Source organism: Petromyzon marinus, chromosome 42, assembly GCF_048934315.1.
Source record: "Petromyzon marinus isolate PM22_M1 ecotype Great Lakes invasive population chromosome 42, UKy_Petmar_22M1.pri1.0, whole genome shotgun sequence".
NCBI lineage: Eukaryota > Metazoa > Chordata > Hyperoartia > Petromyzontiformes > Petromyzontidae > Petromyzon > Petromyzon marinus.
The window spans coordinates 5,142,945-5,166,533 of record NC_133708.1 but is presented as its reverse complement, the minus strand read 5'-3'; the positions used below and the strand labels follow the sequence as shown (position 1 = coordinate 5,166,533).

The 23,589-nt window shown below is 42.2% G+C and overlaps 1 protein-coding gene across 1 annotated transcript; it reads right to left on the bottom strand.

Annotated features, from left to right (window-relative positions):
- Positions 1 to 1,283: 1,283 nt before the first annotated feature.
- LOC116951239 (NACHT, LRR and PYD domains-containing protein 12-like) lies at positions 1,284 to 22,692 on the bottom strand. Its single transcript, XM_076073457.1, has 9 exons — positions 21,942 to 22,692; positions 13,675 to 13,768; positions 10,824 to 10,952; positions 7,943 to 8,041; positions 6,342 to 6,482; positions 3,803 to 5,498; positions 2,688 to 2,774; positions 1,670 to 1,753; positions 1,284 to 1,472 (listed from the first exon to the last, which is right to left on the bottom strand). The coding sequence occupies exons 1-9, from the start codon at positions 21,984 to 21,986 to the stop codon at positions 1,382 to 1,384; spliced, it is 2,466 nt and encodes an 821-aa protein (XP_075929572.1). The 5' UTR covers positions 21,987 to 22,692; the 3' UTR covers positions 1,284 to 1,381.
- Positions 22,693 to 23,589: the final 897 nt, after the last annotated feature.

Genomic DNA, 23,589 nt, shown 5'->3' with positions numbered 1-23,589 from the left:
AAACAAACCTACCATTAAAATTATAGACTGATCTAAATTTCGATTTAAAGCTTTCGTGACTGCAAGGATTCATCTTCTTTGGTTCTTTCGGTAAAGTCACGTAGAATGAGAATAAAATAATAAATAGATAAAATAAAATAACACAATAATATTCTCACGACGTTTCGGCCACAACACAAGCGGCCTTCATCAGGTGAAGGGACGAGACTGTCTGGTAGGACAGCGCTGTCCTCCCAGACAGCGCTGTCCTCCCAGACAGCGCTGTCCTCCCAGACAGCGCTGTCCTCGCAGACAGCGCTGTCCTCCCAGACAGCGCTGTCCTCCCAGACAGTCTCGTCCCTTCACCTGATGAAGGCCGCTTGTGTTGTGGCCGAAACGTCGTGAGAATATTATTGTGTTATTTTATTTGATCAATTTATTATTTTATTCTCATTCTACGTGACTTTACCGAAAGAACCAAAGAAGATATAGACTGATCATTTCTTTGTCAGTGGGCAAACGTGCAAAATCAGCAGGGGATCAAATCCTTTTTTCCCTCACTGTACATGCCATATAACCGTTACAAATATAAATCAAACGCAACACATTTGTTTATGAGACTGCCCTTAAGGAAAAAAACCCCCAAAATATGAAGTTTCAAGCAATGACCCTTCTTCATAGTAGAGATTTGTGACCTCTGCATTTAAATGTGCCTTGCCAATGCCCAAGGGCCTGTGGTCATCCGAGCGTGAGTGATGTATTCACTATATCCGGTGGGTTTCTTCACTAACCCGCACCGGCGACTATGGAAATAAATGCGGTCACATATCTTTTTCCCAATTGTAGTGCGGCTTGAAAATGTTACTTGCATTCCTGATTTCATCAACGACGACAGCGGCAGGGTAGAATTCGAAAACCTATGTTAGTAAGCGTCCTGCTCTCTAAAAATAGTTTAAAATACTAACTTGGATCACGTTACCGTATTAAATAAGACCAAGCATCTGTATATATCGGCGTTGGGTGCAGTACATTCACTATGTTTGTTTATCCAAGGCAGCCTCACTCATGGAGTTTCATAACTTTTTTCAGGAGGGTCCTGCCAGGTTTTTGCAAATTAGGACCACGACACCGGCACACAATAGCCCATCCTTGCAAATGACACGACGGGGAAATGCAATGTCCAGTTACAGCACCCGCAGTAATAACCAGGGCAGCCACTGCTGAATTTGAACCGCGAACGTCTTCAACAAGCGGTTAATGCGCTACCGCGAGGCTTCAATGTACAACAAGGACCAAGTCACGGGTTGGCAATCTCCAATGACATTTTTATTACACCGTCATAAATAGAGCACACTGAAAATATGTGTCGGTGAGAGAAACACACGGTCCTCATCTTTGGGTATCACCACACGGTGATATGCAGCCCAGGTCTCTGAGCCTCTTGTGATTCTAGTTTAGTTTTCCATCCTTCGCTGAAATTATTACACCCCAGCCTGCAATACAAAGACAAGATTAACTGGATTTATCAATGTACTCTGAAAAAGTGCAAGGCACCATTTGGTCACAACAGTCTATTTCCTAAAAACATTTTTGTTGTTGTACCATAAAGCAAACTAAGTGAAATGGTGCAAATGCCAAATATGCCAAATGAAGAATTATTGATTGAAACACGAAAGGTTTTTCACCTTACCGAATCACTTTGAGAGTCTTGTTCTTGTTGATGAGTTTTATTAGGCTATCGCCTGAATCATCAGTTAAGTTACAATCCCAGAGGCTAGACAAAAGGGCACAAACACACAATTAATATACTGCAATACGAATATATTTACAGTAGATTGTGAGCGAGTCATTCCATAGGACAACGAACTTCTGACTTACGCACAAGATAGTAACTCATATTATCGACCACATGGGGGTGATGGACTGAGCCAACCCCCAAACAGGATTTGAATTTGCAAACCTTCCCACTGTGAACCACTGATTGCTCTACCCCTGAGTCGCAAGGCTGGACTGGATAGGCATATTTCAATGCCATTTTGCTCCTTCACTTTAAGGGACCCACGTGTATGGTATGATGATGGTGAGATATTTATTTTTAACACGTAGGCTTTCGCGACTAATATTATTCATAATAAAAATTGTTTGGGTTAGATCGCGTTATTTATAAATGTGTCGTAACCCTCCACCACCCGACACGGCCAATCAGTAAAAAAATGTGTCACGTTGACAAAAGACAAATTCTGTCAAATTGCCCGATGATGCTGAATGTAATTACCAGCGAAACGTCGTAAGAATTTTTTTTTTTTATGTTGTGGATCCACTCAACACACAGGTGGGCTAAAATAGTGAATTATTTTGTCTTTTGTCAACGTGACACTTTTTTACTGTTTGGCCGTGTCGGGTGGTGGAGGGTTACGATCTAACCCAAAACGTTTATTATGGAGATATTTCTTGTTGGTACAATGTGTTTCCAATATCCCATGCTAGATGTACCCAAAAAGCAGGTCAGTTGAAAGAATAATAGTTTAAAACAAGTAAAAAGATTCCATTAAAATGGGGTTTTAAATGTATATTGTAATCACTAAGATAGTGATGACAATCTATTAACATAATAATGAGGACGAGTACACGTTTATAAATCAAAATAATATAGTATTACAGAATCGGAAGAATGAAATGAAAATTTTGAAGACTTATTGAGCACTCACTTTAAATCCTCAAAAATCCCAGCGTCGTTTTCCACGTCTTCGATTAGAATCTTCACACCTTCATCTCCGATTTTGTTTTCACCAAGTCTAAAAGAAAAATAGCAAGAGAAGTCTAAAAAGAAATATTATGTTGAGCTTATAGGTACTATTATTGACTTCCCAAGGGAAGAAGTAAAAAAGAATACTATATTTTCCTGCATTTAAAGCTAGAGCTGGGGGTGTGTATCATAATCTGGTAGATGCGTGTATGTGTGAGACAACTTTTATATTTATTCATTGCCAGTGGGAACATAACTTAATATATTACCATCACAGTATGCCCATGAAATAGAGCCTAACAGCTCATTGGGCTCTTCCTGCTGAAATCAATAAAATCTAAACATGTTTGGGGTGCAGCTGACTCTCCGATCATCTTAAAATACAGAGATTAGGGGAGAGCACTGCCCTCCACGCTTGATCCTTCCCCAGTCCTATACCATTTAACTTCACTCTCACCCATGACTCACAATCTCTCATCTGACTTATAATTTTATTCACCGTTACTCCCACCTAATCTGTTATTCACAATGGTTGCTTAAAAAGATTATCAACATAACGTTTCACACACATTTACGTGTTTATTCTAACGTGGTATGTATTAGAAGCCAATTGCTGTATTTCTAATAGACGTGTGGGCTAGTAAGTTGAAGAGCAATCTTGTATACAACTTTATATTTGTTTGCTAAGTTGGGTTGAGAGGACTGCTCTTCAACGTACCCAGTGCGCTCAAACAACAGTAATCGTCACGTGCTTGTCGAAGTGACAATTAGTTTGGCTGTGCCGGGTGGTGGAGGGTTTTTAATGATACAGATTCAGACAGATCATTACTTGACCATACCCAAATATCTATTATGAATCATGATTAATCTAGTATGGATGAACACATGACGTGAGAGAATGGCAGGGTGATGGAGGTTAACTATGTAGCATAGCCGGCGAAGAGAGAATTGGAGCGAGGTGCTACACGCCGTCAACCCTCTGGCACGAGGATGGCGCACACGAGATGGTGACGGATGGTGCATGCCCTGTATTCGGGAGTGCACAAAACGTAGCAAGAGCGGCTCCACAAAGCTTACCTCAGCTGCTTGCATTTAAGTAGTACTTTCAGGAGTTTCCTTACGTCCTCGGGGCCGATCTCACAGCCATTTAGCCAGAATTTATCCAGAGGCCTAGTCAGACTCTGCAGAACGTGGGCAATCGCGGTGACATCCAGTGGATAAAGCCTTGTGAGTGATACATCAATTGTTGATGTGGACCCTAGGACACTGCATATGGCAGTAGGTTCGTGCAACTCGTACAAGTGGTGCATGAAGCTCAGGAGCTTGCATTTGTCACTTTGGGGTTGCTCTATGCTGCGTCTGAGCCAGTTGGTAATTTGTTCTTGAGAATGCTGAGATGCAAATCCCAACACACTGTCAAAATTTTCCCAAGACTGTCGCGAAGCCAATCCAATGCAGAATAATTTAAAGGCATCATTCCGCCCGTGTGTGCGTCCCTCAAAACTTTCGATAACTTCGTCTACAGGATTGCTTGTACAATTTAATTCGGGGACTGTAAGGTACAACGCCAATGATGCAAAGAATTCCTGCACTGTGTGGTGAATAAATGAATACATTTTGGTTCCCTTACGCTCTTCACTTTTGAATATTTCACCCAGAAAGATGCCGTTGTTAGTGTGGAGACTGCCGTAATCGATTTCGAATGTTTTCAAATCGTCTTCTCCGAACAGTTGAATGTTCTTTTGCATTCCCCACAATGCCATTCTTGCAAAACAAGTGATCATTTCCCGAGACATACTGGGTTCGGCATTGTGACTTTTTATGATAAATAACAAGAACGTGGAAAACAGCTCAGTTAGAGTGCTGGAAACCAACCCTGAAGCTAAGGTTTCTTCCAAACGTGGCTGGATTGCTAAACCAACTATGTAGCAGAATACAGGGAGGTAGCAGAACTGAAAGATATTTTCATTATTTTCCAAGCACCTCAATACTCTACATCCAAGTTCATCATTTTTATAAAATTTTGAGAAGTATTCATTTTGCTCAGAGTTTGAAAATCCAACTATTTCAAAAATGTTGTCTATTCTTAGAGCAGCTAACTGATTTAGTGCAACTGGCCGTGTTGTGAGCAATACGGAGGCACCTGGTAACAGATTGCCTCCCACTATGCCAGCAATTATATTTTCCACAGATGTTTTCTTCTTTGGATCACTGCAAGCAATTTCCAAATCAATGGGATTGTTTAATTCGTCCAAACCGTCTAGGATCAGCAATATCTTTTGACTTTCAAACACACTGTAGATTATACATTCAAGTCCACGATACTCATTCCTTAATAGTTCTCGAAGTGACATTGGATCGGTCAAATTATTTAACTTTCTCAAGGTGATGTAAACAATAATCTTAAACTCAAAATAAAACAAATTAACTCCGGTTGCGAGTTGGTGGACGATATTTTGAGTCAGAGTCGTTTTCCCAATGCCTGGAACACCAACCAGAACAACCAATCGAGGCTTTTTTCCATTTTCTGTTTTCGGCTGAAAGAGCTTATTCCTGCCAAATGTTTCGGTAAGATTATTCGTGACTTGGCTATACTTCTTCGCGTTAGAAATAAATTCATAGTCGTTGACTTCCATGGTGCAACGTTGATTCTTAAGCAGGGGTTGTACAAATATGTTTTGTAACAGCACATATTCTCCAAGTTTATAGCCATAAAGCGCAATGTTTTGTGTTTTATTCGCTAAAAATTCATTGTATTGCTGAAATGTTCCATCTAAATGGCAGATATAAAAGTATAGCATTAGTTCAAAGACGGTTGGATAGAGTAAACCTGTTAAAATATGACACACATTTGATATGCAAGAATATAATTGAAATATGAAAATTACGAACATATTTATAAACTCATTTTTTTATAAATATATCACTCTATATATTTATATGTGTATTAAGTTTAGTCTAGCAGTTTTCAAAAATTAATTAATCCACAATAATAAGACTTGTTCATCAAATGTTTACACAGAATTAGATCAAACAATCATGGAATGAGGCCTTATTCACTAGAAACCCATGAGCCCCTTATTATATACATATAAATTGTGGAACAGAATAATCAACACTTTAGAGGAAACCAACCATTGACGCATGCTGGATTTAGGTGGTAGTTTTCTACCATTGACCATTTAATACTATCTATCAGATCCTAAAAAAGATAATTTCCCATTACACATGGCTCTTTTGATAATCTTACAACAAAGAGGCATTGAGAAAACATGAAGTCATCCAAGCCCTCATAAACAAGGTTTTTAATTACAATACAACGAGGAGGAACTGCTTTGCTTATGTGTCATCAATAGTGACGACAACAGCAATAGAAGAGAGGCAAGGAGACACGCTCTCACGACGTTATTCACAGCAATATTAGAATATATCTTCCAAAAGAATCTGTATTAAGGCAAAAAAACAAGTAAAATCACCTCCGATTTGCAGCCCTCTGATATCAAAATTGTAGCCAACCGAATTTAACCAAAGAAGGAAAAAAAGCAAGACATGAAATCACTTAATGGATGGTGGTCAATACATTGTGGTAGAGTGAAACGCAATGTATGAATCATACCTGTTAGAAATCCTCTCCGTTCCATATTAAATTCTTGAATTCTGGGATTGCATTTACGGAGGTAAAATAAAAGTAAACTCACAATAAAGACCAACACAATGAATCCAACGATAATGCTGGTCATTATTTTTAGTTGAGTGTCTAAAATGTAAACAAAAACAAGAGCAAAATATATAATTCAAGGAGAGCATAAACGAAGTGACTGATGAACTCAGTAGTCGTGTTAATTGTGATTGTAAAGGCAAGTTCTAAATGTTTGATCATCTGCTGGTCATTAATAGTAATGTTAACACAGCTTCTGAAGAGCTTTGATTAACCAGTGTTATTCACTGTAAAAAGAGCTTATCATACGGCACTGCAAAAAAAACATCTTTACACTTGGAATTTACTAAACAACAAAGTCAGCCGTGGCCCTGCCCCTCCGCGTATGCTTGAAGAAGCCACTGTTGAATTTTATTGAACTAAAGTGGCCACCAGGATGTTCATGGAAGACTCTTGCCAATTGCACCAGGCAAACCAGCAGAATGTTTTAACTTGAAATTGGTGCAAATTACTTGGATTTCCACGGTATGGCAATACAGGACTATGATAATTCGTAAGATGTAAGATTCAATAATAAGTAACATAAATTGAAAACAACTAAATTAAATCACGACGTTTTGGAGGCAACACAAGTTTCCGTCTTCAGGTGGAACAGCCACAGCAGAATAGCTGACTGTTCCACCTGAAGACGGAAGCTTGTGTTGCCTCTGAAACGTCGTGATTTAATTTAGTTGTTTTCATTTTATGTTACCTACGTGACTTTACCGAAAAACCAAAGAGTATGAATCCTTGCAGTCACGAAAGCTTCAAATTTAGAATCCAACAATAACCATATGATCCACTCAGCAAAATGTTAAATTGTGTTTCAACATTACTCGTTTTATTTTTCTGAGGGATTTCCTGGTAAAATCTTTATGGAATAACAAAGTTAGTTGTTCAGAATTGTAAACTATTCAAAACAAATAGCCATGACAGATATATTAAATGAGCGCTTTGCCAAATGTTTATGGAATAACTGAGAATATGGTAATTCTACGACCCCATCGTCGTTGCATTTAATTACGTCTTTGTTGTATAACTGGCAGCATGTGCGTCATGGGCATTATAGTTTGTGAAGTTGAAATTATTCGAAGACGTATGGAAGTTTACGACAGTTAAAGAACATTGAAGTGATCGTATTTGTACTCGAAGTGGAGTTTAGAAAAAATACAATTAAAATGGGCAATGCAATTAATTGCAAAGGTGTGGAAACTAATATCATGGCCTTTATATGAACATTTGTCATGTAAAAAACTTGTCACGGTATAGATTTATCGAATAACCAATATGTATTTGCAATTTAGTCAAATTAAGTGTCGGCCCTAATTTTACGTGATACTTTTTTGTGTGTGCAGTCATTTTTGACCAGGCTGAGACCATCAACTCTCTACACTTCAGAACCCAGTTTAAACACCGGTAGCTGAAACCAGGGATTCCAACCCTGGCATCTCAGCTGTGCGAGCTCAGTGCTCTGACCTCTGGGCCACCTCTTGGATTTCGTCACCATTCTAAACACTTACTTTCCGGTTGACAAGGCTGTGAGGGATCGGAACGATAGAAGCCATCTTTACAGTGGCACTTGGTATTCTGTTTTGCTTGACAAGGCTGAGAAATTTCATCTGCAAAAGCAATAACAAAATTATTCGATGCATGGTATAGTAACGGTGTAAATACTGCAAAATCTTGCTTACAAATATTTAACATGTAGGCTTTCGCGACCAATATTATGATTCATAATTGATTTTTTTGGGGGGGTCAGATTGCATAAATAAAATGTGTCGTAAACCCTCCACCACCTGACAGAGCCAATTAATAAAGTTGTCACGTGATGAACAAACGCACCAAATGTATCATTGCTTCAACAACATCGTTGTGTTGGGTCGTTAGATCACATAATTTAAACAGGTGTAGTGAGTGACTTCCGAGACACGACTTGTAGAGGGTTCCTTGTTTATTTCTCACACTTTACAGGCAGAGTCACTGAGCGACATATACACTGGGCTACGTGAAGCTGACCAACTCATACAGCCACATCGCCGGCGTCTAACTATATAGCTGGCTGTCGATACAGCGACGACGACGATGGGGACCGTACAGCGGATCGGCTATACAGCCGGACAATGATGAAGAGATGACGGCGAAGACAGTGATGGTAGCCAGGACCCGAACCCCCACGACAGCCCCGAACCTCTGGTTACCTCCCCCTTATATACTCCTCAGCGTGGCCAAGCCCCGCCTCTGGCCACGCCCCCCTTCTAGAACTCTCATGCAGGTTCCAGGAGCTTCCCGAATGATCCCCGCCCCTGATCCTTGGCCCAGTTACACCCCCCTTATGGTTGGCTGTTATATAGCGCACCCATACCCGTAGTTATCCCTCATGGTCAACAGATGGCACCCTGTCACTACATAGGTACGATGTTTTGGTGACAGTTACAAAGAGTATCATTAGGCAGTTGCTAGAAGTGGGGAAATGTCCTCCAGTCTTGGGCTGTAAATAGGGGCTGTGATGTCATTAATGTGTGTCCAAAATGTATTTATGCATGTTGAACTTCTTTCGCACCGTATGTAGCCAACCGTGAAAATCGGAGATGTGTTAATTTATTGGTTGTCACAAAAATAGTTATGTGTGTGAATTGCTATTAATTAATTGGTTAGTCTTTAATAAAGCAGCATTTTTTTGTGAATTGTAATGATTTATTGGTAACTGTTTTCATTATTTTTATTGGTATGTTTTACAATCTGTATAAAAACTTGAATCTGTCTGGATAAATGTTCGTCTCACAAACCTCTGGGGTACTTCCCGACAAGGTAGAATGCTGAAATTGGGTACATATGAACCATTTGGCGGGACCCTAGGGTCCCGTAAAAATCAGGTCAATAATTATTATTTTTCAGTCCGCCCACTCGTGATCCCGACAGCAACGCGCCGCCCACCCAGACTCGTGCGAACAAGCGCCAGCAGGCGGCGATCAACACGATGGGCGCCACCCCACCGGCTAAATGCACGCCCGGGCGTCCGCCGCAGTCACGCGCGGCGACAACGCCCTCCGTTCAACCGTCGATCCTCAGCTTCTTTGCCAAGGCGAGCCCGCCCCCGCAGTGAATTTAACGTGTTTATGCAATTTTTCAACTTTTTACGAAACTTAGTGCTCCGAGTAGCTCTCGACGAGGCCAATCGATTGACACTAGTTTTGTTTAGTAATAGATTTTTACCCTTTTAGCTGGCACACAAACTGACACCTTTATACAAGGGATCATGTTTGCAATAACCACAACACAAGCAGTCAAAAATGCAAACAAAAAGAAACAACTCTGATAATGATATGCACTGTCCTTGAATTTGATTGTTACAACAGTTGTACAACAGTTGTACGCCTTATGGCGTCATCTGGTCCAACACCAGTGGAGACTAGGCTCTAAGAAAAGCCGTCTCGGGTGTGGACAAATCAAATTCAAGGACAGTGAATATCATTATCAGAGTTGTTTCTTTTTGTTTGCATTTTTGACTGCTTGTGTTGTGGTTATTGCAAACATGATCCCTTGTATAAAGGTGTCAGTTTTTGTGCCAGCTAAAAGGGTAAAAACCTATTACTATATCTTGTTACTGGCAAAGGAGGTCTCATAATGTAAAAACTAGTTTTGTTGTCGGTAAGGCAAGACTCGTATCGCTATGCGGTTTTTCCCACCCCGGGGCAGTGATAGGACCCCGGGGCCCCGCCAATTGCTTCATATGTAGCTTTTAGGGCACACACAACAGGAAAAATATGAAAATCCGAGCTTTTTATTGTAAGGCCCCCAAATCAAAATTTTGTGCCCCATAAAACTGTTTGTGCATGTCATTCAGAAGCCGTTCAAAATATAAGATTGCGGGTTTTTTCGTTTGATAAAGCGTTAAAACAGCAAATAAAATTCAAACGAGAACCATTGTTACATATTTTTTAATTGTGTTTGAGCTATTTCGGATTCAAGCGGGTTTGAACGAAAAAAAATCGCATTTTATGATGTTCAAATCTGAATAATTCGATAAACGGTAAAAGAGAGGAGCTTTTGCTCACAAAGTATTAAGTTAATTAATGTTTGTTCTTTCTAGTAAAAAAAAAGAACGGAATCTTTAAATTGGGCGGTATCTGATGGGTACGTGTTTAAATATAAGAAGTTGAATCAAGTCGTCAACAATTTTTCTGCAAAAATATATATTTTTTGGAGTAGTTGTTAGTGTCTGATCGTAGATAAAAATTGTAAACAAAAAAATAATATCAGGTAAATTATTACATTTATTGAACACTTTTGCCTGGCAAAGACAGGCTTTATGAAGGAGCACATTTATATGCAGGTTTTATGAAGTGTATCCCTGGTAATTTGAATTGTTTTACATTTAAACAAACTGAATAAATTCCTTACGTTCACTGCAGGTACTGCATGGGTTGCAATGAGTAGCGTTTCCAGAAGTTTCCATGAAAGTCTCATCCATGCAGGAAAGACAAACAGGCATTCCTCCATTGCCCTTGCAGTCTTCAAACTTGAATGTACCTACAAAGTTGGGTTCAGATCATAATTTGTTTTAAACATACTCAGTAGATCAATAAATTCGTAATTAAACCAGAAGACGGCTCATTGAAGCACCATGCATTTCAAGACACGCACCTCCGATTAGCACGGTTGACCATATACATACAAGTGAGCCTATGAAGGAATACAGTCAAAATAACCATTGAGACAACATTTATGGTGGCACGCCCGACGCGGCCACCACAACACTGCACTGTACATGGTGGACCAGATGTATTGTGACCACCATTTAATTCTACAAAACTTTATATATATTTTTTTGTAAAAAAAATAATATGCAAACGGGAAAAAACATGTTTGGGGTCAATTAATTGGGGGGCAGTCACAAGACATCTGGACCATCCTGTACACATGGACCAGTGTATAATATGTTAATTTTGATGCTTTAACGACCCGGTTCGAATTGTCATTAAATCTGTTCGAGTGAACACCCTGATATAGTGATTTAAAAGTGAACTTTCTTCAAGGTCTGCGAGTGGATCGTGGGCATGAAAAATGTGTGACTTATCACATTCTGATGTAAAGCTTTGATTTAAAGCTTTCGTGACTGCAGGGATTCATTTTCTTGGTTCTTTCGGTAAAGTCATGTAGAAGGGTAACAATAAAATAATAAAAATATAAAACATTACAATTCTCAAGACGTTTCGACTGCAACACAAGCAATCATCATCAGGTGTGAAAACCACAGCAAGAAAATTTTGAAAAAAGTGGCGGTTTTTTTAACGTTAGCACCACGGAGAGCGATTTGGCACTTATTCAGATGGACGAGTACATCTATGTTCGGAAAAGAGGAGGGGGGAGACGAAAATAATGGATGCGGTCTGAATGCCACCGTAAGCGTGAACAATCAATTAAGACCCGAAATGGTTTATCAAATCCTTCCAATGATTGCTAAGCCAGAATCCATCTTCTCGGTTGAAATTGTCTCTGTGTTTGTATATGTATATGTGGATAGCCTCATGAACGAATCTCTCATGGTAGCCAGATGGCTTGCAGAGAACCTCTGTCTTGGAGAAGTCGATGCCATGTGAGCCTACTGAATTATAACAGTGATCTGCCACGGCCGAGGTGTTGGTCCTACCGTGTTTTAGGTCTGCTTTGTGTTCACGGATGCGGTCCGAGACATGTCGTTTGGTTTCTCCAATGTAACTACTACCACAGAGGCAACTTAGTTTGTAGACACCAGGGTACTGTATGTCCGGAATCACATCTTTTACAGACGGAACCAGATCACGGATTTTATGTAATGTGTTGAAACGGACCTGGATCTTGTGTTTATTCAAGATTTTGGAATGGAACTTTCTACAAACAAACTGAGGGCACCCCAATGGGCTCCCCCCTATCTCCGGTTATAGCTAACATTTTCATGGAGAAATTTGAGACTGACGCCATCCAGACTGCCACTCTGCGCCCAACCTTATGGAAGAGGTACGTGGATGACACTTTTGTCATCCGGCCACATGGCCGGCCTGCTCTAGACCAATTCTTCGACCACATCAATTCCATACACCCAGCCATCAGATTTACCATGGAAGTCGAAAAAGATGGCAAGCTACCTTTTTTGGATGTCCTAATAAAAACGAGACCTGATGATTCAATGAGCCACTCTGTCTAGAGGAAAGCTACCCATACGGATGCTTATCTGAAACCGGATTCCCACCACCATCCATCAAAGAAAGAATTCTCTCATCAAGACTCTGTATCATAGAGCCCAATGCATATCCAACCAGGAACACATAGGCAGTGAACTCAAGCACGTACACCAAGCTCTTAAGGCTAATGGTTACTCCGACTATACAATCCGCAAAGCTATCACTCAAACCATGAAGAAGGACCCTCTTGAGGAGCCTTTCAAAACCATCACTTTACCATACATTGCGGGGATCACAAAAAAGATCTCCAAAATCTTGAATAAACACAAGCTCCAGGTCCGTTTCAACACATTACATAAAATCTGTGATCTGGTTCCGTCTGTAAAAGATGTGATTCCAGACATGCAGTACCCTGGTGTCTATAAACTAAGTTGCCTCTGTGGTAGTAGTTACATTGGAGAAACCAAACGACATGTCTCGGACCGCATTCGTGAACACAAAGCAGACCTTAAACACGGTAGGACCAACATCTCGGCCATGGCAGATCATTGTTATAATTCAGTAGGCTCACATGACATTGACTTTTCCAAGACAGAGGTTATTTGTAAGACATCTGGCTACCATGAGAGATTCGTTCATGAGGCTATCCACATATACAAGCACAGAGACAATTTCAACTGAGAAGATGGATTCTGGCTTAGCAATCATTGGAAAGATTTGATAAACCATTTCAGGTTTTAATTGATTGTTCACGCTTACAGTGGCTTTCAGACAGCATACATTAATTTTTCGTCTCCCCCCTCCTCTTTTCAGAACATAGATGGACTAGTCCTTCTAAATAAACTGCCAAATCGCTGCGCGTGGCGCTGACGTTTTTTTATAAATAAGTAAATACACCGTTTAAAATAAATAAATTAATGCAAATCGACACACCTGATGACGACCGTTTGTGTTATGATCGAAACGTCGTGAGAATTTTTATTTTTTATATATATTTTATTATTTTATTGTTTCCCTTCAACGTGACTTTACCGAAAGAGCTAAGAATATTAACCACATTCATGTTTCCATCTGAGTGTTTGCCATCCTACCTGGAGGGCAGAGCAAGCAGCACACATGGGATTTTTCTTCGTACATTGTCGGAGGACACTTGGCATCACCTGCTGATGGTATAATCATGGAATTCTGCAATGGTAACATAAAACCAACGTTAAAACACAGCCGCCATGTGGCACACGCGCAGTCCTTTTGTCAATTTACTGCTGGATCCCTACTCTGCACAATGCACCCATACTTCAAGTGTGAATTTTTGAAAGCAGAGAACATAGATGTAAGACCATATAATGTTATAATGCACTGCCCCCTGATGCCCACCACATATCTCGGTAGTGTGTAAGAGGCCGTTCATAAATTACGTCACGCACCTAGGGGGGGGTGGTCAGACATTTGTGACGATGTGTGACGAGGGGGGGGGGTTAGAGAAATGTGACGTCACATCAAAATGCGCAACTTTAAAGAAATATAGACAACACGTTCTACTTAATTAAATAGACTTTTAAATACGTCTTCTCCTACAACATCAGAGTGCAGTGCCACATTAAATACGCACTACAATGACAATAGTTTAAAGCGGGCAGAGCTTTGTGACGTCATATTTGAGGGGGGTCTGACTTTTTGTGACGCCGTGTGACGAGGGAGCCGACACGACACATGAGGGGGTGGGTGGCCAATACCGCGCCCGGCCGCCTTTGTCCCCACAGTGACCGGTTCAAATAATCGTCGCTGGTGTTAGTCGTGAGCGGGAATCGAACTCGGGTTGCCGGGTTCGTTGTGCAGCGCGCTAACCGCTACACTACTGCTCCCCACTCCTTGTCCCCTCGCTCTTCATGAGCCACATCCCCCGCCCCTCGGCGTGGCTCCCTACGCTTGCCGTAACGTAAGGGGGACCGTGGTGATTTACAGGCAACGTGAGTTGAGCGTGGACAATTATAGCCGTAAAACGTAGACAATTACAGCCGTAAAAACGATTGTTTAAAATATATATTTTTAAAATATTCAATGATAGAATATAGTATTGTCATCAGTATGACATACCTATGCAAAGTTGGCAGTCGATACGACATTGGGAATACGTACTCTTTGGTTCTATTCGGTAAAGTCACGTAGGTAAAAAAAATTAAGATAAAACAACAAAAATCGCGACGTTTCGGCCACAACACAAGCGGTCTTCATCAGGTGAAGGGACCAGCCTGTCTCGAAGACTGCGCTGGAGTGAAACAGAGCCAAGCTCAGACTACGACCTTTAAGCTGTGTGAGAGGGATTAAGGTGCCTTGACAAAGGAATTAGCGTAAAAATTAGCATTTGATTGGCGGACATATCATGATGAAAGGTGTAGCACAGTGATCGGCACCGGCAGTGCACCCGCCTGTGCTGCGAAAGTTTGGGGTACCACTACTTGAAAAAATATACTGTATCAATGAAAATTAGTTTAATGTTTGGTTTGATTTAGAACATCTTTCCAATGGTTGCTTCATTTGAAACCATCTTCTCGGTTGAAATTGTGTCTGTGTTTGTAGATCTGAATTGCCTCTGTTTCACTCCAGCGCAGTCTTCGAGACAGGCTGGTCCCTTCACCTGATGAAGGCCGCTTGTGTTGTGGCCGAAACGTCGTGATTTTTGTTGTTTTATTTTTTAAAAATTTACCTACGTGACATTACCGAATAGAACCAAAGAGTATGGATCCTTGCAGTCACGAAAGCTTCAAATCTAGAATTGGGAATACGGTTGAATTTGAGTTTCAAGATTTTAGGATACAACACAGAGTAAGTTAAATAAAAGCGTGTAAAATGTTTAAAAATATGTTTTGGATTTTTTATATAGAATATAGTGTTGTCATCAGCATAACATAGGTAATTCAAGTTTGCAGTCGATAGCACATTGGGAAATGTGTAAAATTTGAGTTACAAGATTTATTTTTTGAGAATACAACAGACGGAGTGAGTTAAATACTAAAATAAAATTAAAAAGAAAAAGAAAATATATATAATACAAATGAAAGCGTGTAATAATAAAAACCAAAGCATCAGTGTAGGCCAACAGGTTTCAAGGACAATGCATACATTATCAAAGCATATTTTATTGCATGTTTTACCACAAGCATGTGTGGTTAATGCAGACTTGATGCCTTGTAATAGATGTCTATTTGGTATTTGAACATCTTAACACCTGTTTTATTGCCAGAAAGGATTAAGCCGTTTTAAATCTGAATACAGGACGGTCAAATCGAGTCCTGTACAGGGTGGTACATATCTAATGACCCCCATTTCATTCTCTAAAACTTTACATATATATTGTTTAAAAGTAAGGCTTATTTAAAACAGATACGAATATACAAAGGAAACTAAAAATCTAAGAGGTAAATTACTCGTGGGTTCACAAGACATCTGTCTGGACCACCCTGTTCCACACAAACACAGCAGCGGGTACACAACAGATGACAACACACATTCTGACTTAAATAAACAACATAGGTGATGGAATGCACTGCGTCTATTTAGTTCCCTCTTCCCCCACTTTGTTAATCTTTAACAATACAGTTTGACTGGAATGTATATGTTGTTGTCACCAAGACATCCCAAAAGTGACACCCGACATTCCCTGACATTTAACCAATTATCTTTTACGTTCAATTATATTTACGATTTCAGTTTTAAACAAGAAAAAACGGCTGCTCGCAAACGTGGGGCAGCCAAAAAGCCACATGCGGTTCCAGAGCCGCAGGTTGCCGATTCACTGTTGTAGATAAACGCATGGAATGGAGCAGAGCGAGTTGAGTTAAATTGCATGAGATATGCTGCATACGGTAGCAGTGGCGTGGAAAGTGAGGCGATGGCACACTGCACTATAAACCTGGCTACAGATAACATTAATAATTCTATGAAGTATTAACGTGACCTGGCTCTCCATCCATCCTTCACGAAACTGCACTGACCAGCGTGGTGAAGTATGGTTTAAATAAGTTCCGCAGGACCGCTTTGGGAGGTCTTCATCCAGCAGTGGATTGGCAAAAGGGCTATACATTATACGGGGTTTTAAATTATATTCGTGAAAATTATGCCTCATCAGCGGAAGAAACATCTTATATTAAGACAGAACTAGCCGATTCTGCTGCTGATGGTAAATATAAAAATAATGACCCACTTGCCTTACTTCCAATTTCTTAGCAACTTCATGGCACAGGGTTTCACAACTCTATGGAATCGATCACGTTGATTCATTGGATGAAGATTAAACTTGCCCATTATTTTGTGGTTGCCTTCTGAAGGCGGGAAACCCCCAGAAATGCCATCCCACCTGACAGCAATAACATCACTTAAGCGTTTGCCAACTAACTACGGTCTAGTGGCATACATTGGCAGAGGTGAAAGTTTTAAACAATCTCAACGACTTTACTTTCGTGTTGTCCAATTAGTCAATGAATTCAATGGCAATTGATTACTTAAATGTAGCAATGGGATATCTCAGCTCTCATATAACACGCTTGTCTCCACGCGTGTACGAGTGACGTCACCGCCCTTTGACCCCTGACCCCCTCGTTCCACGCGTGCGATTGGTGCGCGTTGCCGTGAGAGCGGCCACGTTGGATTTGAGTGGCTGCGAGTGCACGGGTGTGAGCAGCAACGTGCGGGGAGTCTCCCACTAACGTTTGAAGGAGTGTACGCGGAGAGCGAGGGATTAATTCCAGGTGGCCGAGCGCCAACCGCGAGCCATGCCTCACAGAGAGGACACGGAGGCGGCGGGGCCGCGGACTCGAGGGGCCGCGGCGCGAGGAGGGGAGTCGGAGAGCAGCAGCCCTCACCCGAATGAGGAGTTGGGGAGCAGCGGCTCTCACACAAGTGAGGAGCCAGGGGTCAGCAGCCCCCACAGTCTCTCCCTGAGCTTGCATTCATTCACACCTGATGACGGTTGCTTGTGTTCCAATCGAAACGTCGTATTCTTTATTTATTTTCTTTTCTTTCTACGTGACTTTACCGAAAGAACCAAAGAGTAAATACAGTATATTGATGAATCAAATTTCTGCCTCTTGCAGTCGTTATCAATGATGACGCTCAATAAATAAAAGGGAAAGTGATTCCTGAATCCAATATCATGACTTCCACAGCCTCTAGTGATTATAATTCCACATGGTTAAAGAAGTATGAAATTTAAGTTTAACTTGACGCGTAACTTGGCCAGCCATTTTTAAACATCTGCCGATTGGGGTATTAGCCAATAATGATGAACATTGATCAGCTTAAGTTTTAATCCAACTTCAATTGGTGTAATTCGACGAGCCTATTTTGATGTTTTCTCGAAATAAACCCTCATTCGTCAGTTTTCTAAATTAAACCAATGATACAGTACACTCCTGGCGAGAAACCAAAACAAAGTATGTAATTTAACACGTAGGCTTTCGCGACCAATATTCATAAAAAGGTTTTTTGGGTTAGATCACGTAAGTATAAATGTGTCGCAACCCTCCACTACCCGACACAGCCGGTAGAGTTTGTCACGTAAACAACGTGCTAAACACATTCCTGCGGAGGGAGCTGGTAGGAACGTTGGGTTGCTCGGTGAATGGCCAGGGTCAACGGTGGCGTGGTGTATTCCACAAATATGCCTGACTGTGAGGGCGGGCACAAGCCGGCGTGAGTAGGTTAAACGTTACGTTTTATAAGGGCACCACGGGGTGACCAGCCCCTCCCCACCCAGCCCCACTCCTCCCACCCCCCACCCTCCACACCCAGCCCCTCCTCGCCCCTCCCAGCCCCTCCCCAACCAGCCCCACCCCTCCCACCCCCCACCCAGCCCCACCTTCCCCATCAAGCCCCTCCCCACCCTCCCCACCCAGGCCCTCCCCACCCTCCCCTCCCCACCCTGCCCCACCCTCCCCACCCAGCCCCTCCCCACCCTCCCCTCCCCACCCAGCCCCTCCCCACCCTCCCCTCTCCACCCAGCCCCACCCCTCCCATTTTTGGAAGCACGACGGACGGATGGACACAATAATCCCCTGTGGGCTGGTGTAACCAGGAGGTTCCTACCAGTATTACAGTGAGGGAAAAAAGTATTTGATCCCCTGCTGATTTTGTACGTTTGCCCACTGACAAAGAAATGATCAGTCTATAATTTTAATGGTAGGTTTATTTGAACAGTGAGAGACAGAATAACAACAAAAAAATCCAGAAAAACGCATGTCAAAAATGCTATAAATTGATCTGCATTTTAATGAGGGAAATAAGTATTTGACCCCTCTGCAAAACATGACTTAGTACTTGGTGGCAAACCCCTTGTTGGCACTCACAGAGGTCAGACGTTTTTTTGTAGTTGGCCACCAGGTTTGCACACATCTCAGGAGGGATTTTGTCCCACTCCTCTTTGCAGATATTCTCCAAGTCATTAAGGTTTCGAGGCTGACGTTTGGCAACTCGAACCTTCAGCTCCCTCCACAGATTTTCTATTGGATTAAGGTCTGGAGACTGGCTAGGCCACTCCAGGACCTTAATGTGCTTCTTCTTGAGCCACTCCTTGTTGCCTTGGCCGTGTGTTTTGGGTCATTGTCATGCTGGAATACCCATCCACGACCCATTTTCAATGCCCTGGCTGAGGGAAGGAGGTTCTCACCCAACATTTGACGGTACATGGCCCCATCCATCGTCCCTTTGATGCGGTGAAGTTGTCCTGTCCCCTTAGCAGAAAAACACCCCCAAAGCATAATGTTTCCACCTCCATGTTTGACGGTGGGGATAGTGTTCTTGGGGTCATAGGCAGCATTCCTCCTCCTCCAAACACGGCGAGTTGAGTTGATGCCAAAGAGCTCCATTTTGGTCTCATCTGACCACAACATTTTCACCCAGTTGTCCTCTGAATCATTCAGATGTTCATTGGCAAACTCAGACGGGCATGTATATGTGCTTTCTTGAGCAGGGGGACCTTGCGGGCACTGCAGGATTTCAGCCCTTCACGGCGTAGTGTGTTACCAATTGTTTTCTTGGTGACTATGGTCCCAGCTGCCTTGAGATCATTGACAAGATCCTCCCGTGTAGTTCTGGGCTGATTCCTCATCGTTCTCATGATCATTGCAACTCCACGAGGTGAGATCTTGCATGGAGCCCCAGGCCAAGGGAGATTGACAGTTCTTTTGTGTTTCTTCCATTTGCGAATAATCGCACCAACTGTTGTCACCTTCTCACCAAGCTGCTTGGCGACGGTCTTGTAGCCCATTCCAGCCTTGTGTATGTCTACAATCTTGTCCCTGACATCCTTGGAGAGCTCTTTGGTCTTGGCCATGGTGGAAAGTTTGGAATCTGATTGATTGATTGCTTCTGTGGACAGGTGTCTTTTATACAGGTAACAAGCTGAGATTAGGAGCACTCCCTTTAAGAGTGTGCTCCTAATCTCAGCTCGTTACCTGTATAAAAGACACCTGGGAGCCAGAAATCTTTCTGTTTGAGAGGAGGTCAAATACTTATTTCCCTCATTAAAATGCAAATCAATTTATAAAATTTTTGACATGCGTTTTAATGGATTTTATTGTTGTTATTCTGTCTCTCTGTTTCAAATAAACCTACCATTAAAATTATAGACTGATAATTTCTTTGTCAGTGGGCAAACATACAAAATCAGCAGGAGATCAAATACTTTTTTCCCTCACTGTAGTTACTTCTTCAGCCCACCTGTGTGTTGGAGAGTAAATCCACAAAAACTTTAAATGTTATGGATTTACTCTCCAACACACCGGGAATGTGTTGTGTCGTCTCAGTTTTAGGCCACCCTTTGATATAATTTGAACAAAAAAAACTTGTCAACACTGCCTTTAAAAGAAATCATAATCGGCAACCTTTCGATAACGGCCCTTCCTGACAGTACAATTTGGACGATTTTTTATGGGGTAATTTGCGAATATCAACGTAACTTTAGATTAAAGTGTGGCTCGAATTGCATTATCTTTGAGATTTATTGTGCTCATCAACGTGAGGACAGACGATATAGAAAAAAAAAACTACATGCGGTGGGAGCCCTGCACGTATCTCTGTAAACGTCGTGATTTGTTTTATTTTATTTCTAACTACGTGACTTTACCGAAATAACCAAAGAGTATGTTTGTATAGAGTAGTTTAGTACCGTAGTGTGTATTTTACGTTTAATGGTCCTTGCCGTTATTGCAGAGTATTAGCAGTTGATGTTTATTGATTGTACTGATTTTTGTACTGATTTTAGTTAAGCGTTTTAATTAACACCCAAATTACATCAATTTCATTATCGGCCATGATCAATATCCACTGTTGTATGAAGGCCTCTCCCTAATCGTAATATCTCACACGCATGGATGTTGACATTCCTTCGCACCCTACTGTAGCCAACCGACCTTATTGTAGGTGCGGGGGTGGAAAAGGGCAACAATCTAATCCCAACAACAGGCAGTTACAAAGAGATGAGTCACAGTCAGTCCCTACGTTGCAACAATCCACTCAGCACCTACAGAATGGACGCGTACCGTCGTATGTTATCAACCAGAATGAGAATCTTTATACTGGGGGAATCCGATGAGCTATAAAGCTCATTTTCACAGATATCCTTCGGCCATCATCATCGCTTCCAGTTGCGTATCTTGCCCGGGTCCACTTTTCTTACTTTTAAAAGGCAGTATGTCTCCAAATTGCGTATTGCTCTCTAATCCACGTGTGAATCGATGTTTTTTTGGTCTAATCTGGTTGGAAGCATGGAGCCGCTTAATACATCAACACAACAGTACATTTCAGTTGCTACCGATTATTAAAGCGTCTTATCATACAGCCTTGGTATACTGTATTTACGCTTTATACTTCTGAAATATAACGTTTAAATATTATAGAGCCTGCAAATTAAAAACAAGTACGATACGATACTCTATTAGCCGGATTATAAGACGCACTGGAAAATAAGACCCACCCAAAATGTTTACCACGGCGTCAAATCGTTCCACAAAACTGATCCAATACCAATAACCGCCGTTCACCACTAAGTGTTGGTGGTGACAATGGCGCTAGGTGCACGTTAAGGCCACGTGAAGTGTCGAACGCCCGCTGCTGGCAGGAGGTCACGGGACAGAGGCAGCAGATGCCATGGGTTGACTGACTGAGATGACTGGTCGATGTACACCAGCTGTACCCCCTACTGCGCCGACTTGCTGCATTTTAGCCTCCCGGCGCTCCGCTCGTTGTTGTACAAAACTGATCATACACACACACCGCCGGACTACAAGAAGACCCCCCCCCAACTTTTTGGCTTAAAATACAAAGCGGCGGGCGATCTTATACGTCTGACAGGGGGCTCACTTACCTGAGCAATCAGGAGCAGAGCAAGCACGAGAAAAATGTTCTTCATTACGGATTGACGCTTATACAGCACTGTGTCTAAAACTGGTTAAAAAAGTTCACAATTTCTACAATCAACAGCAAACCACTTAGTTGAGTGGTGTCCAGAGAGAAAAAAAAGAAGGCACTTGCAGGAATGGGAACGTTCCTAGTGAGCAACGGTGTGTGGGGGGGGGGTGTCATTGTGCCCATTGGCCACTGGAAACGAAACCTAGCTTAGGGAAGTAACCATTGTAAAAAAAAAGCTACATTAACCTGAAAAGTTGGTTCAGTCGCATTCCAATCTCGTTTCAGTCACCCTACAGGAGGTCACGCAGTTGGTTGAAGCGCCCTGCGCAATGAACCCGGCAACCTGAGTTCGATCCCCAGCCACAGCTCACACCCGTGTCGCTGAATGATGTCTGAGCTGGTCCTGGATCCCGCTGCCCTGACACTCTTCCCCAACCCCCCTCTACTATGACACGGGTGACCCCCATGAGTGAAGCAGGGTTATAGGCTCCTGTGGGGGATACGTTGTGGGCAGTAGAAAAAAAAACATCCATTGTACCGTACTGCACTATGCTCCCACGTGTCTACTCACCTTCCTTAGGGATCGTCCATAAATTACGTCACGCGATTTTGGACGATGTTTGACCCCCACCCCTCCAAACACGGCATCACAAAAAGTCAGATCCCCCCTCAAATATGACGTCACAAAGCTCTGCCCCCCCCCAAATAATAAAACATGCTTCAAATTGCTTTAAACTATTGTCATTGTAGTGCGTATTTAATGTGGCGCTGCACTCTGATTATTTAAGTAGAGCGTGTTGTCTATATTTATTTAAAGTTGCGCATTTTGATGTGACGTCACATTTCTCAACCCCCCCCCCCCTCGTCACACATCGTCACAAATGTCTGACCCCCCCCCAGGTGCGTGACGTCATTTATGGACGGCCCCTTATTAACGACGTGGGGGAGGCCTTCATTCAGCATCAGTGTACAGCATTGACAACGGGTTTGTAAATTAAATTATACACGCGCCTCGATATGGTGGATCATGAATTAGCATTTACAATGGTAAACTCCCTTAAAACATTTGTAGGTATCCAGTGTTTTCACGGCGAGATATAGGCAGCTGTCGGCGTACATCCAACATGTACAGAGGGAGCATTCTTAATTGAGGTTTTCACGTCCAATAAAAATCTGACTTGATAAGCAACATAGCTTATTTGTGGTACTCGTCTGAAGGGTGCAACGACCGATATCAACGGGTGGGGTTGCAATAAACGTCTGTATCTTGCAAACCCACCGTCTGTATCTTGCAAACCCACCGTCTGTATCTTGCAAACCCACCGTCTGTATCTTGCAAACCCACCGTCTGTATCTTGCAAACCCACCGTCTGTATCTTGCAAACCCACCGTCTGCATCTTGCAAACCCACCGTCTGTATCTTGCAAACCCACCGTCTGTATCTTGGACACCCACCGTCTGTATCTTGCACACCCACCGTCTGTATCTTGCAAACCCACCGTCTGTATCTTGCACACCCACCGTCTGTATCTTGGACACCCACCGTCTGTATCTTGCAAACCCACCGTCTGTATCTTGCAAACGCCTTTTGGCGTCCTCTGGTC